The 15,140-nt window shown below is 43.1% G+C and overlaps 1 protein-coding gene across 4 annotated transcripts in view; it reads left to right on the forward strand.

Annotated features, from left to right (window-relative positions):
• The window catches only part of LOC125439830 (WD repeat-containing protein 64-like), a 28,663-nt gene that overhangs the window by 11,381 nt on the left and 2,142 nt on the right, over positions 1 to 15,140 (forward strand). For 2 of the 4 annotated variants that reach the window (XM_048509100.1, XM_048509101.1), the window contains exons 11-20: positions 45 to 90; positions 633 to 692; positions 854 to 1,016; positions 3,980 to 4,102; positions 7,156 to 7,214; positions 10,175 to 10,316; positions 10,429 to 10,468; positions 10,900 to 10,988; positions 11,777 to 11,925; positions 14,917 to 15,011. In XM_048509100.1, coding sequence (XP_048365057.1) covers positions 45 to 90; positions 633 to 692; positions 854 to 1,016; positions 3,980 to 4,102; positions 7,156 to 7,214; positions 10,175 to 10,316; positions 10,429 to 10,468; positions 10,900 to 10,988; positions 11,777 to 11,925; positions 14,917 to 15,011 — 966 coding nt within the window. The remainder of the gene's footprint in view (positions 1 to 44; positions 91 to 632; positions 693 to 853; positions 1,017 to 3,979; positions 4,103 to 7,155; positions 7,215 to 10,174; positions 10,317 to 10,428; positions 10,469 to 10,899; positions 10,989 to 11,776; positions 11,926 to 14,916; positions 15,012 to 15,140) is intronic. The other 2 variants (XM_048509103.1, XM_048509102.1) reach the window with 2 other exon arrangements.

Consider the following 15,140-nt stretch of genomic DNA (forward strand, 5'->3'; position numbering starts at 1 on the left):
TTCAGTTTCCTCCTGTGGTTAAAAAAAAAATCTACATTTTAAAGGTACTTCGTATCTGTTGGATGGGGCAGCAAGATCAATATTTTTCCTGTGAGTATAACTGGTAATTTGCTTGATGTTTATTTTGAATTATTCCATCATATAATCACTAAGACAAATTTGAGATGTACACATTGTATTATCTTCGCACAACCTAAAATACAGACCTCTGATTTTACTTTAACTGATAGAATCTTCCTTTGTGGCCCAAGAATTCTGTGACGCTGTCAATGATATGTGATATCTCACTGAATAAAGCTAACTTCATTTCTACCGTTGATGTTACGTAGCCTATAATTCGGAGGCAAGGAGTTGACTTACTGTGCAATCCTAAAGAGTGCTACACTCTTTTAAGCCCATAAATGTTGAGGTTTTAATACCGTTTAGGACAGCAAAATTCTGAGATCTTCTATTTTGAAATTTTGCATAGCTTTAACAGCGCCTTTCTACAGAAAGATGAGTGGTACTTGTAGCATCCTTTTGTCATATATTAATGCTTGCTTGATGCTGCTGTTTATCTTTCCTTTAATTACATTGTATGTCATGATTCCCTGGAGCCAGGAATGTAATTGATATGTTTTTTTAAATCTCAGGAGCTTAATGATAATATACCTGAAGGATCAAATTTTCAACCAGACTGGATTGAAAGTGTGGTAAGAAGATTGTCAGATGATAAGCCATTGCTAAACATGAATAAAATGTTGACCTTTTTGCGTAAACTCTATATTGCTTTTGCTTCATAATATCTTAATCCATGTGAGGGTTATAGTGCCATAGCTACATGTCGATGACCATTTTGTGTCACATAATCTAGGAAAAAGGTCACAGGGATGATATTTCATGCGTAGCTTCCTGCCCTCCACATTTCTTGGCCACTGGTGGTTTTGATGGGGATGTTCTCATATGGAATCTAGTCTTAGGATGTCTCTGTTGCCGCCTAAGTGCTGCAAGCAGGGCAGCAGTGAAAGGAGGAACAGGTAAGAGCCTTTTTTTTACTAGAATTAAATGAAATCTTAAGTTTGTTAGAACAAGTGAAGAATCAAAATGCTGTTATGTTTACTTATTTATTTTATTAAATTTCTATATTGCCCCTTTTCTCTCAGGCTCAGCGTGGTTTCCAACCAAATTTGTACACATACAATTCCATAATAAATACAATAAAACTGTAAATAAACAATTGTACATTTAAGATTTAAAACTCTATATAGTTTCTATGACGACATGATGGCGAAAAACGTCTAACTCCGTCTGAGCTCACTAAAATCCCAAAGAAGAGGGGAGGATAGAAAATAAAAAATACCACCTGATGAAGGGGATGGCGGTGGTGGCGGTGGTGGCGGGGGTGGGGAGAGGCCAAAGATGGTGACCACTGCTGCCTCAACCATATGCCTGGTGGAACAACTCTGCCTTACAGGCCCCGGGAAACTGCATTAAATCCCACAAGGTCCACAGGGCCCACATTAAATTCCACAGTCTTATGAGACTGAGCGTTTCACCAGGGTGGAACCAAGGCTAAAAAGGCCCTCTCCCTGATCGAGGCCAGCTGGATTTCTCTTGGGCCAAGGACAACAAATAAGTTATCAATCAATGAACAGAGTGTCCATCAGGGAATGAAACGAAAGAGGCGGTCTCACAGGTACATTGGTTTCAGACCATTTAGGGCTTTGTGCGTCTGTACTAAAACCTTGAACTTGATCCGGTACTCTATCTGAATTTTTTTTTCTGGGCTGCCACAAATGATTGCTGACACCAAACCAGCTTATTCTGGGGTGACCACCACCACCACAGAGTCACTTCAACCTTATTCTATGAGGCAGCAAGAACATGGCCCAACTGGCACATGGCAATGGGACCTTTTCCTAGTGCTGAAGTAAAGATGATTGTAAAGACATTCTTTCTTCAAAACTAGCTGGGTACATTTTGTACTTGAGTAGCCTGAGTATAAAATGTCAAATGTGAAGTTCCCCTGAAATTAGGCAACATGATCTGGTGAGCTCAGAAGCACAGATGAATCCACCATATGGAGGAAGCTGTGAGAAAATATTACAGTCTATGAGGTGATCTGCTCTATGTGAACTTGGCATATGGCAAGAGCAGTCACAGAGAACCATTTGGCAGTCATAATAACAAGTAGTACTTTACCTGCCTGCAGCACTGATACAATCTGTGTTCTTAGAGTTGGTTTAGTAGTTAATGTACAGCAACATTATAGATTTGTCACACTCAAGACACTCAGCTCAGAACTGGAAGAAGCCCACTTCCAATATATGAAGCAGAGATGTACTTAGGCAAACTGGAGCCCAGGGCAAAACCTGAATTTGATGCCCCGCCATGGGCGGCCACCCTCCCCCACCATGATCAAACAATGATTTTTTCCACCAGGTCGTTTCAAAGTCACCATCACATTATAGAACATCCCCCAACTCACAAATCTGGATTTAAAAAGAGAATCTGGGGAAATGTAGGGGGTGCCTGTTGTCAGGGGTGCAATTATTAAGATATCAGCACCAAAATTTCAGAGTATCTTCGTGAGACCCTACTGATGATACCACCCAGGTTTGGTGAAGTTTGGTTCAGGGGGTCCAAAGGTATGGACCCTCAAAGGTGTAGCCCCCATCTCCTATTAGCTCCGATTGGAAACAATGAGGGATGGGACACTCCCTTTGGGAGTCCATAACTTTGGACTCTCTAAACCAAACCTCACCAAACTTGGGTCATATCATCAGGAGAGTCTCCCAAAAAATCCCTGAAATTTTGGTGCTGCTAGCCTAAAATCAGCGCCCCCTGCAAGCCAAAAACGGAAAAAAACACTAAAAATACAAAATCCCACACAAACGAACCTGCAATTTTGTCGCCCACCACAAGGTGGCGCCCTGGGCAGCTGCCCACTTTGCCCAATGGGAGGAACACCTCTGATAAGAAGAGTAGATTTTTATACCCCTCTTTTCTCTACCTTAAAGAGTTTTAAAACAGCCTCCTATCACACTTTCTTCCTCTCCCCACAACAGGCACCTTCTGAAGTAGGTGGAGCTGAGAGAGTTCTTAGAGAGCTGTGTGACTAGTTCAAGGTCACCAAGCAGCAGGCTTCAAATGGAAGAGTGGGGAATCAAACCCAGTTCACGAGATTAGAGTTCACTGCTCTTAACCACTACATCAGCTAGTATTGGCATGTATCCAACCTTGCAATTCCTCTGATGGAATGGTATTTCTGGATGAAGAGCCAGCATGGTGTAGTGGTTAAGAGCAGGTGGACTCTAATATAGAGAACTCAGTTTGATTCTCCACTCTTCCACATGAGCAGCAGACTCTTATGTGGTAAACTAGATTTGTTTCCCTTCTCCTCCATATGAAACCTGCTGGGTGACCTTGGGCAGTTCTCTGAGAACTTTCTCAGCCCCACAAGGTGTCTGTTGTGGGGACAGGAAGTGAAGGACTTTTAAGCAGCTTGGAGACCCCTTATAAGAGAGGAAGGCAGGGCTTAAATCCAATCCCTTCTTTTTCTTTATTTAGTCTAATAAGATGTTAAGCAGAAAAATCTTATTAAACTAAATAAATCCAGCTTGTTAAGCAGCTTGTTAACCTGGATAGCTCCAGGCGATCCTGATCTCATCAGATCTCAGAAGGGTTGACCCTGGTTAGCATTTGGATGGGCAACAACCTCCAAGGCAGGGTCATGACTCATGACACAGAGCCAGGCAATGGCAAACCACCTCAGAATGTCTTTTGCATTCCACCTTTTGTGTAGGGAAAAGGACCTGCACAAACAAATCCAGCACAAAAAATAATGCTGAGTGGAAATATGCTAGAGTAACTGTCTTCTGCAGTATCTTTGTATACAAGTGAGTGAGGTGGGCTTGATTTTGAGGGTCGTCACTAGGAAATTGCATTGATAATTTGCTCACCCAGCTGGAAATACTAACCTACCATTTTCCCCCACTAGAAGATTTAACCATCAATAAAATAATTTTCCTCTTACCAAGGATGGAAAGAAAGAAAACGACAGCAACTCTAGTGGCCAGTGGACCCAGAGGTAAAAAGAGAGAGAGAGAGCGCGCAAAGGGAGGTAGTGACATTAAATCAAAGCTTCTTGGGTTTTAATGATCAAGCTATCATCCAGTCCAGGGGTCCCCAAACTACGGCCCGGGGGCCAAATGTGGCCCCCTGAAGGCATTTATCTGGCCCGCCAGGCATGGCGGCGATGGCTCCATTCATGTGCAGTGGGGGCTCGAGGGAGAGGAGGAACCGGCCCCAACAGCCATTGATGTGGGGCGTGGGTCTGGCGGCGCAGGAGGGTTTCCCACTGGGTTGTTGTGCTTGCAGCTGCTTGTCTGCCTTTAGGCCCCCCACAACCCGAGAATGGGGCTACCCACCTCTGCCCCTGCCAACAAAGCCAGCTGAAAGCAAACAGGGCGATCCCCACCCCCCACCCTGTGGGACTGGCTGGTAGGCGGCAAATGGGTCTCTGTGGCTTTGACTGTTGGGTCTGCTGGACGGAAAACAGAGCTCTGGATATACCCGCGGCCTTCGGGGTCTGCCAGATCGGCTCCCTTGGGCTCCTGGGCTCCTTTCTCCCCAACCAGCCTATGCAACAAGGCAATGCCCACAGGTCTGCTCTTTTTCTGTGACTGGAGTTCCTGCTTTCTAAACATTGCTGATCACAGGCAGGAGACATATTTGTGGATACGACCTCTATGTAAGAGTAGCCAACCTTTGGGAGAGGCCTGGAGATGTCCCAGAATTGCAGCTGACCTCCAGGTGACAGAGATCAATTCCTAGAGAAAATGACTACTTTGGACGGTGGGCTTCCCACCCCAAACCCTGCCTTTCTCAGATTGCACCCCCAAATCTCCATGAATTTTCTGACCCAGAGTTGGAAACCTTACATGTGGCAATGCCTGCTCCACCCTTCCCTCTCGGCTACTCTATGTGTTGCTCTCAGGCTTTCTGTTCCGCCTCACTCCCATTGGCATCAGCCAGGCTGGCGAATCGCTCGCTGGCTGCTAGGGAGGAAAGAACCCAGGAAGATACCTGATCCTGGGTTAGATGGAATGCTTCATTGGGAAAGTTCTGCTTTTTTTTTTTACAGGGGAAGGTATTCCACAGCCTCCCCAACAATATTTGGAGCCCACCCTGTACTTGACATACTTTGGTCATTGTTCTAAAAATAGACCATGACAGAAAGGCTGAAAGGTGAAATCAAACATTTTACAATCATTTGTGCATAGGAATTTGTTCATAGTTTTTTTTAGTCCGGCCCTCCAACAGTCTGAGGGACAGTGAACTGGCCCCCTGTTTAAAAAGTTTGGGGACCCCTGATCCAGTCCAATCAAATGACATGGATTTAAGGCCATACATTTTAATTTACGTCAGTGTAATTAGATCAATTTAAACATTGCCAGACCAGTTAGACTTCATGGAAAAGGGGCTTTATTTGTTTATTAAAAGTAATTATACCCCACACACAGCTTATCCAGGTTTATTCTTTATTTTATTTTTTTGTTTACTTTATGTATAGACTGCCTTTCTCACTGAGTCTCAAGGTGAATAGCACAAGACATCCAGTAACAAAGCAATAGGACTATGATTACAAAAATTAGGAAACAAAGTAAACAGAAAACTGTCTAAGGCAGGATAACAATGTTGAGTAGATTACAGAGGTAGAAGATGATATATTCAGTAAAGCAAGATGATATATTCAGTAAACAATTGCAGTAGACTACAATCTTGTCTCTTTAGAGAAGCACCCTCTAGGCTGTTCCACTATGCTGCAGTGTTAAACCTTTTATAAAAATGCCTGCCTGAACATTTCTGTTTTGTTTGTTCTTTGTAATGAGAGACATAAGGGAGCCTTTCTCATTCAGGTAGTTCCACAAGAGAGAAGCCACAACAGATAAGGTGAAAATGAGGCATCTCATTGTCTTATAAAAGAGAAAAATACATTTATAGGCTTGAAAATATGTAAATTAAACACTACAACAGTAAACACCCCTATTTTTAAAAAGCCTCTCAATTAAACATTTGGGTGAAGGAGAACAATTTAGCCTGGTGCCTAAAGGTAGCAAAGGTTGAGGGCAGTTGCTAATGAAAAGGAGCTCTGCTACATGTCAAAGATATGCTCCTCCATCTGCATCTCAGGATCTAAACCTATTCCTTGTAGGAAGTATGATCCCAATCCGGAATAGGATAGGATAGATCTATAGTTATCTATCAGTTTTATTACCAGTGGACAGTCCCTGAAGTCTTGCTAGGATTGAACTTTATTTGTTTTTAATCTTTGTCCAGCCTGTTATCACCTACAACTGCCAATTCAGGACATCTTCTGACTCAGGCCCCTTCCTCACATGCAGAATAATGTACTTTCAATCCACTTTCACAATTGTTTGCAAGTCTTGCAAGTGGCTTTTGCTATTTCACCAAGTAAAATCCAGCTCCAGAATTCACTGAAAGTGGATTGAAAGTGCATTATTCTGCATGTGCGGAAGGGGCCTCAGAGTTAAAGGCTGAAAGTATTGAGAACAGTGGGCTGGTTCCAACCATCTTCTCCTCTGGTGCAAAAGGGAAGAGGAGGATCCCCGCTGATTGCTGAAAAGGCTATGCTAAGGAACATTCGATCTGCAAGGATAAAAGCCACGTGGGATGGGGCTGCATTTGAACAGGACAATGTCTTTTAGATAAATGTTGTATTTGGTAAAAAAAAATGCACACATCTCTTCCCCTAATGCTAATTAATGAAGTGAAACAACAGCCCCCAAACTCTTTCATTCACCTTATTGCATGCTGAGGAGGGGCCTTAAAATGTATGCATGTCACATATATTTTGGCTTTGACAAGCAATGTTGTCTCAGTCCTCTTCAGCACTCTTCTGTAAGGCAAAATAGCAACATAAAACATGCTTTTTGAAATCATCCGTGGGTGCCAGTATAAGGACAGACTCTGTGGGTATTGTAGAGTGGGAAACAATTTTTGCTGTGCAGAAAATATTTTTATGATACCACAATTTGTGGCATTTCTTTAATCCTGAACCACGGAATTCATTCAAAAACATTTTTTAAAAGCCAGAAGCCTGTTTATACCTATAATTTATGTCTAATACTTCTGCATGTCAATGTTTCCTAGGTTATGTTACACTCTGGAATATATTTGGACAAGGGAAACTGTTTGCTTCTTTTTCTAGTGTAAGTATTGATAATTTTCTCTGGAAAACATATTGTGTGCTTCTACTAGTGGGGTACCCATAGTTCCTATTCATGTTTGAGGTTGCTGAAATGAAGAGTTCTGAAGGAAAACATAATTAAAAAGCAGCATTTTAAATAGGTCACTTGTGGAACTGGCATTCATTCTTTTATTTAGAGCTTTCTCCATTTTTTTTCTGTCTGTCAGCATCAAGGTGCAGTGATTATAAATGTAAGGAAGCCCCAATCATCAAGAAACTAAAGACACATTTAGACTTGCCTCATGGGCCCAATCCAGATGCAGGTAGCTGAAGTCTCATAAGGAACTGTGGAGGGCTATGCCATGCATTTGCCCTCTCTGCAGATGCAAGGGGCACCCTCATCAGCAGAGAGGGCAAAGCCAGCAGTGAAACTTGAAGGTTGGGGCCACTGCAAAGCAACACCAGAGTCCACTTGGATGCCAGCATGGTGGGGGCAGGGGGAAGCTGTGCATTCCCGGGGATGGAGCCAAGGTTAGTCAGCTTCCACTAGCGCAAGTGGGTAAAAGCTGTTTGCCCTATGGAGCAATTCAGGTGGCAGGAGTGTTCTCTCCCTTCTCTCCTTCTGCGCCACCCAAAGCCTCTTTGGGGGCAGTGTGGCACTGCCTTGGGCCGTCACAGCCCTCCCTCCGCTGCAACTGGATTTCACTGTAAACATATTGGGTCCAATCCAGTTAATTACAACAGAACAACTTCATGAAACAGATCTTTTCACCTTCTCCTGCATCCTCCCCAGAAGCTGCTCCTGGATAAAGTTTGAGAACCAAATGCGCTGTGGTACAGAAGGCTAAAGAATGGAGACTGTCAGATTCCAACCACCCCCGCCCCATTCTTACGCAAACTCTTATTCTGTTTAAGTTTGTGGAAGAGGGATGGAGGATGATATTCCATGGTTTCCCCTCAAACTGCATCTCACTCTCCAATGACACATCATCTCATTCTCAGGAACTTGCCAGGGGAGGGGTTTGCAGGGAAAGATTTTAGGTTTGAGAATTTGTCATGTTCCTGGTTTACTGGATCCAATCAATCATTTCTTGTGTAGTATCTGCATGCCTTAAGATACACTTTTCATGTATACCTTTAGTGATTCTGTGTTTTGTTATGATCTTGTGGTTGCAACACGAAATCTATCTATTCTTAATATACCTTGGGCTGGGTTCAACCAGACTTTCTGCTGGTGCAAAAGGGAGAAGGGAGTCTCCTTCAACTATCAGAAAGGCTCTCCTGGGAATCATGGGACTGCTTCAACAAAAGCCAAGTGGAACAGAGGGAGTGGGGAATGTAGTAAGCAAGGGTGAAATTAAGTGAAAAAATTAGCTAGATCCAACCTATTGTATCTTTGTTACTCAGATTAGCCTCATTAAATAGCTTAGGCACAGAACCTGATTGCCCAGCGTGTGTTTATACATCTTATGGAATTGTTTAAATATTTTATGTGTAGTTATTTTAAATTCTGTTTTAAGGATGAAATATTTTGATGTTTGCTGCCTAGGAGACCCTATGTGGGTGGACAGTCAGCATAGAATTTTTTAAATAAGTAAAATAAAATAAATTTACACACACACACAAACTCTAAAATGTACTGGAAGCATTCCCTAAAGAATGTTTCACAAATTGTGTTAGAAGCAGAGAACAACTTAACAGTGCAAAGGCAAGTTTGCCACAGATCTACACACACAGGGGCGTACCGACCCAGGGACATGGGGACACCCAGGCTCACGCCTTTTGGTCATGTGATGGGGTGCCAGAAGCCCCCCCACGTGATGAAATGGCATGTGCCCACCAACCACAGTACCCCCCTCCCAGCAGGCCACCTTCTGCCCTCCCCAGGCCCTGGAGAAAGCAGCAGTAGGCATCCAGGATTGTGCAGGGGCAGGGCAGTGCTTTGCCCCACTCCCTGCAACCCGGCTTCTGCCCTCCCCAGAGCCTGGGGAGAGCAGGAGCCAAGCTGACCTCCAGGAACATGCTTTTAAAAGCATGGAGGCTGGGAACAGGGGCTTGGGGACAGGGCTCCTCCCCCAAACCACCTGGGAGGGTGGAGTAGGGCTTGGGGGCAGGCCCCCGAGCCTCGTCCTTCCAGCCTCAGTGCTTTTAAAAGTACGGGCCTGGAGTACGGCTTGGCTACTGCTCTCCCTAGGCTCTGAGGAGGGCAGAAGCCAGGCTGCAGGGAGCGGGGTGTGTGTGTGGCACCCAGAGGAGTTGTCTCCAGGCACCATTTCCCCCTATATGCCTCTGGGGCGGGGGGTCGCTCTCTTTATTCCTTGTCTAGTCAAAATTATAGTGTGAAGAGGTGGTGCGTTTGAATATGCCTTACAACAGATAGGATTTACTTCTATTTAACCATCGTATAGGATGAGGTTGAAATTGGTTCCAACACACAATTCAATTCTTTCCTCCTTCTTCAGGGCTTTACATGCCATAGTACTGGCCACAGTCCAGTACAGACTTGGTGCAAATTGGCCCCATTGATTTCAGTGCCATTTCAAAGTATGCAAGCATGTGCTGGAGAGCAGCTGTTGTGACTCAGTGTTTTACAGAAAGGTTAAAATGGAAAAAGAGTAAAAGCAAAGCCTCCCATTGAGGAATATGCATCATACCATGTTGTGTTGGCTTCAAATATTTCCCAAGCTGGCTTGGCTGAGGCCAGGGAGAACCTTGACATACATTGATGTATTCTCAGTGTTTTCTGCTATACTTACTGTCTCAACATAAATGGCAACTGCACAGCAAGCTCACCCGCATTTACCACACATAATGCAGACAAGAACCAGAAGTGCCGCTGACAGTGTGTTTACTCCACTAAAGGTGTAAAAAGGAACATGATTTACTGATTAAAGGAAAATTTCTATCACAACGTTACTGAAATCCTTGAAGCTGTAATAAGTTAGTTACCCTCCATTTGTGTCTGTCTTTACTCATTTGCAGTCAAAGGAGAAAACTACCATTAGTGACATGGCAGTCAGTGACAGTTACTCCCTCTTGTGTGCAGGAGACCAAAAGGGGTCTCTCTATATTTGGAACATTGCTGAATATGCCGCTCATGGGCTGGAAGACAAACCACCACCTTGTGAGAGAAGTATAATTTTGTCTTGAAAATAAGAATGTTCTTATTCCTCCAATCTTCCAAAGGTTAAGTTCTCTTCTCCACCCCACCCCATCCATTTTAACATTTTTTATAGTGCTGCAGACCTGGAGAGCTCATGACCGCAGTATTACAAGGTAAGACTGTAATTAATGCAAGGTCTACTCTGTGTTATTTTCACTCTATAGACTATTTTAGGATATTCTTGTAATGTCAGAGTCCTGTTGAAGGAAAATAGTGCGTGTAGATGGGGAGACTGAAGTGTCCTCTCACCATTAAAATCCTCAAAGCAGGTTTAGATTTAGATTTTTAAAACTGGCATCTCCTTGAAATAAAATTTATGTATGGAAAAAAGAGCAGTGACAATATGCCATTAGAGCTTGCCTCCTTGGAGTCAGAAAATGGGGCCCGGGGCAAATCCGAGCAAGCTGGGGAAGATTAATTCCATGCAACATGCTATTCCATTGTCAGAAACAGTTAAGAAGCCAGATTTTTCCAATGGGTCCTTTGACAGTTATCTAGAAAACAAAAATAACCAAACCCATTTTCTTTTCTTTTTTCAATGTAGTGTGGCTCTTGTGAGTGACTATCCTCTTCTTCTCACCTCATCTTTGGACTGTAGTGTGAAACTGTGGAGTCTAGAAGGGGAATACGTAGGTAAGGAAAGTGTAGTAAATCTTAGAACTGCCTGGTCTGTCTGATTGCAGATCATGGTTTTGCTGCATGAAGTATTTGCGGGTTGCATAGGGAGCAGAAGCACTATTGCCTTCACCATCATCTGGGGATTCATTCTAACTGGAATGTTGTTCAAAACCATGCTGACAGGGACTGATGGGAATTGTAGTCCATGAACATCTGGAGAGCCGCAGGTTGCAGACCCCTGAGCTAGAAGAATCTTTTGTCTCACAGCAAAGTCATGAGACAAAGTAAAATGGAAGCATATTCCCAGGGCCATTTTGGCAAACCCGGGTAGAGTTCCCAGGGATCACCCACACCCACCACCAATTCCCCTTCCTGCCTGCCCTTGTGTACCCTTCTCTACCTGCTCACAAGCTCTCCCACTGCCCACAGTCATAGCCACCTGCACTGGGTGATGTGTATGATTGGAAGTACTGTCACTGTGCAGCACCTGCATATCCTTTGCCAGTGGCAATGGGCACATGAAGCCAAGAACGTGGGTGATGGAGCACTTGCAAGTGAGTAGAAAGGGCAGGGACAGGATGGCAGCAGGAAAGGCACACAGCTGGCGGGAAGAGTGGCAATGGGCCCCAGGAGAAGTCCTGGACCCTGGTTACTGCTCTATCTCACAATATGCAAAAACCAGCCCTGCATAATCATTAGGTAAATGTGAGAAGCTTTGAAAATGTCACTGAACTAAATGTGAAGAGAAACTGGGAAATATGAAGTGCAAGACTGTCAAATAGCTTTATTTTATTTTTTTAAAGGAATGTTCGGTCAAAAAGAACCATGGAACATTGAAGAGAAGTCATCCTGGAAACAATTTGACCCTAACATTAGCTCAGTACATGACTGTGGCAATTTTGGGCAGCAATCTTTACAAGGAAATAGTTTTGCTTCAGACTGGAAGTTCAAGGTGTGTGCTAAGACAGGAAGATTGTTTATTGCCATGTTTGCATAGAAAGGAGTGTTATTTAGGTTAATTTAACTGGGCACAACATTGGAGTGTTTTGTTAGGTTTCCCTCCCCCTAAAAAGGATACAGATTTGCTTGTTTAATTTAGTAGTGTCAAATAATTAGCTTGTGACACTTTTTGGTTACACAGTTGAGGGCTACTTTGTGATGGTTTTTGACTGGAATGCCAGATTTGTTCATTTTCTGGCTTTCTTTAAAGACTTCATATTATGGTTCTTCTTGCTCCCCCAGTTTCTGCTCTTGCTTGGTAGTATCAGATCTGATTGCACATCAGACATGCAAGGAATGGTTTCTAGAATTCAATGGACAAAGAAAAATAATATTTCCCAGAATTTAGCTACAGAATCTTGCTGCAGAATCTGTATTCGATCTAAGAATCTAACATCAGTAAATTAGATGAATAGTTCTTTCCCATGAAATAGTCACATGCCTATATTAAAATCTGGGTAATAGTGCTGATGATGACTACTCCTTTGTTGGTTTTATCTACTGTTGAAATACAAGAGCGGGGAAAACTGGCCAATACTAACTTTATGATTTTGAAACACTGTATATGGCTCCAAATGACTTCATTGTCCAACTGCCATTGAGAAGCCATTCCTTCTTTATTTAACTGTGACAGAGCCCATTCCATCTAGTTCTTTGGACTCAACTCCAGATGAGAGCTCTGTCCCTGTAATGTCCAAATGCCATTGTGTCACTGGAGGGAGCAGGGAACAGGCAACTGAAAATCCCATTGCCAAGGAACATGTTTTATTAAACAGTCTTAAGTAATGTGATCCAATTTCTGTGAGGCACTTTGGGAGCCAATATTTAACTAAAAAGCAAGATAAAATATACGTGCGTTAAGTGCCATCAAGTCGGTTGCAGCTTACAATGACCCTATGCATTAATGACCTTCAGAACATCCTATTGTTAGCAGCCTTGTTCAGGCCTTGCAAACTGAGGACCCTATTGTAGCAATATAAAATGTTGTGTGGTTTTTTTCTTTAAAATCAGAGGTAAGTTGTAGAAGGAAGGGGGTGAATGGGAGATTAGAAAGTGAGATTATTGGTTGATACTGGAGAGAGTCTGTGAAGGCTCCAGTACAGAGAGAGAGTCCGTGGGGAGTGAGAAGGGGCTGAAGTAAACTGAGAACAGTATGATGTTATATGTTAGTGTTATATGCAGCCTAGTGTTATATGAAGTGCAGGACTGCCCAAAGAAATAGGTAAAAAACAATGAGAGACTATAAATGGAGTCAAATCCTAAAATGGTCTCAGATGTAAAGGAGTGAGACAGTGGATTGATGTGAAGTGAAAGTCACATCAGCAGACGTTTTTGCCTCAGATTGCTTTATTCTTCGTAAATTATTTCTTGTAACCTTTAAGCTAAAGTAATTATATTAACAAAATTTTAATTTGTTCAATTTAACCTGGAATCCTACACTGGTGACTTCCACATAGTCCTTTGAAACTGCTTAAAAGCTACTTTAGGAGAAATTAAAAAGGGGGTTAGAATTAAATTTCTGTTGGCAGTGATATATATCTATGGAAAGAAAGGAATAAATAGTGTTTTGCATGTGTCATGTTTGTTCGCAAACAGGAAGAGATTAAATCAGTCCATCTCATGTTGGGTCTTCCTCTTTTCCTGTTGCCTTCCTTGTTTCCTAGAATTATTGCCTTTAAATGAAAAGTGGCCTGCAAACCGAATTATCTAAATCCATTTCAATGTGACCTGTACCATAATTAACCAAGTGAAAGCAGCTAAAAAATCAGAATTGGCAGAAGTATACTATTTCCTCTAGAGTTCTTACTTGTTTTAGCATCACAAAGTTCCATTCTGATCAGAAACCTATGGAAAACCACAGCACATTTCTGCAGCTATCGACCTAGCCCAGATCATAAAACATTTACAGCCTTATCGCTATTGCAGCACCACCTTGCTGCTCCCATAGAAGCTTCCTGGTGGTGTGGGGAGGCTCACAAAGCAAAAAAAGTCTCCCTGCTATTGAGAAGTCTCTATGGGCCTCACTTTTTGGTGGCTTAAGTCTGAAGTGCAGGCCACTGGTGTAATGCTGGCAAAACCAATAAGTTTCAGAACCATGCCCCTGCCCGCTATAGCAGTGGCAGCGGCAGGGACCCTGGGATGCTAGCGCGGTATCCAACACTGTGTCCTAGCACGGGGGGGCGGCCCTCTGCTGGGGCAAATCCACCAGTGTGGCTGCATGCCACTCCCATGAGTGGATTCGCTCGCCCCTTTGGATGAAGGTCTTAGTATAATAAATACTGAGAAAGGTTCTAGGCCCAGGGGATCACTTTATTGCTTTGATTGTAGGTAATTTCAGAACCAGCAATATATCAATGTTCACTGTGTATATTACCTTGTTCTTACAACATTGTTTTCTACTTTTGTAATTGTTTGCATTGCTAATGACATACCAAGTCTGTTTTCCCCCCCGGCTGTGTTTCTAAATTGTTAATCTTAATCCTATTGCATTGTTTGTTGGATGTCTCATTTGATTGCATTTTTAGAAGAAGAAGAGTTTGGATTTATATCTCCCTTTCTCTCCTGTAGGAGACTCAAAGGGGCTGACAATCTCCTTGCTCTCCCCCCCTCACAACAAACACCCTGTGAGGTGGGCGGGGCTGAGAGAGCTTGGAAAAGCTGTGACTAGCCCAAGGTCACCCAGCTGGCATGTGTGGGAGTGTACAGGCTAATCTGAATTCCCCAGATAAGCCTCCACAGCTCAGGCAGCAGAGCGGAGAATCAAACCCGGTTCCTCCAGATTAGATACACAAGTCTTAACCTCCTACGCCACTGCTGGAGTTGCAGCAACCTCCTACGCCATATCTGGAGTTGCAGCAAAAAAGTGGCTATAATTGTATATCTACACAAGCAGCCATTTTTTAAAAAATATAATGCATATTTGTTTTGTTTTGGGTGTCTGTAGAAAACAATACAGGATACCAGTACTTTGAAGCTAGCAAGAAATGATGACATTTCTGAAGAAATGAAGCAAAGTCAAAAATCAAGATTTCAACACAGGTCTGTTAAACCTATATTTAATACTTCAGAAGTGGTTTGCCATTGCCTGCCTCTGCATAGCATCTCTGGATTCCTTGGTGGTCTCCCATCTAAGTACTAACGATGGCCTACACTACTTAGTTTCTGAGA

Source organism: Sphaerodactylus townsendi, linkage group LG10, assembly GCF_021028975.2.
Source record: "Sphaerodactylus townsendi isolate TG3544 linkage group LG10, MPM_Stown_v2.3, whole genome shotgun sequence".
NCBI lineage: Eukaryota > Metazoa > Chordata > Lepidosauria > Squamata > Sphaerodactylidae > Sphaerodactylus > Sphaerodactylus townsendi.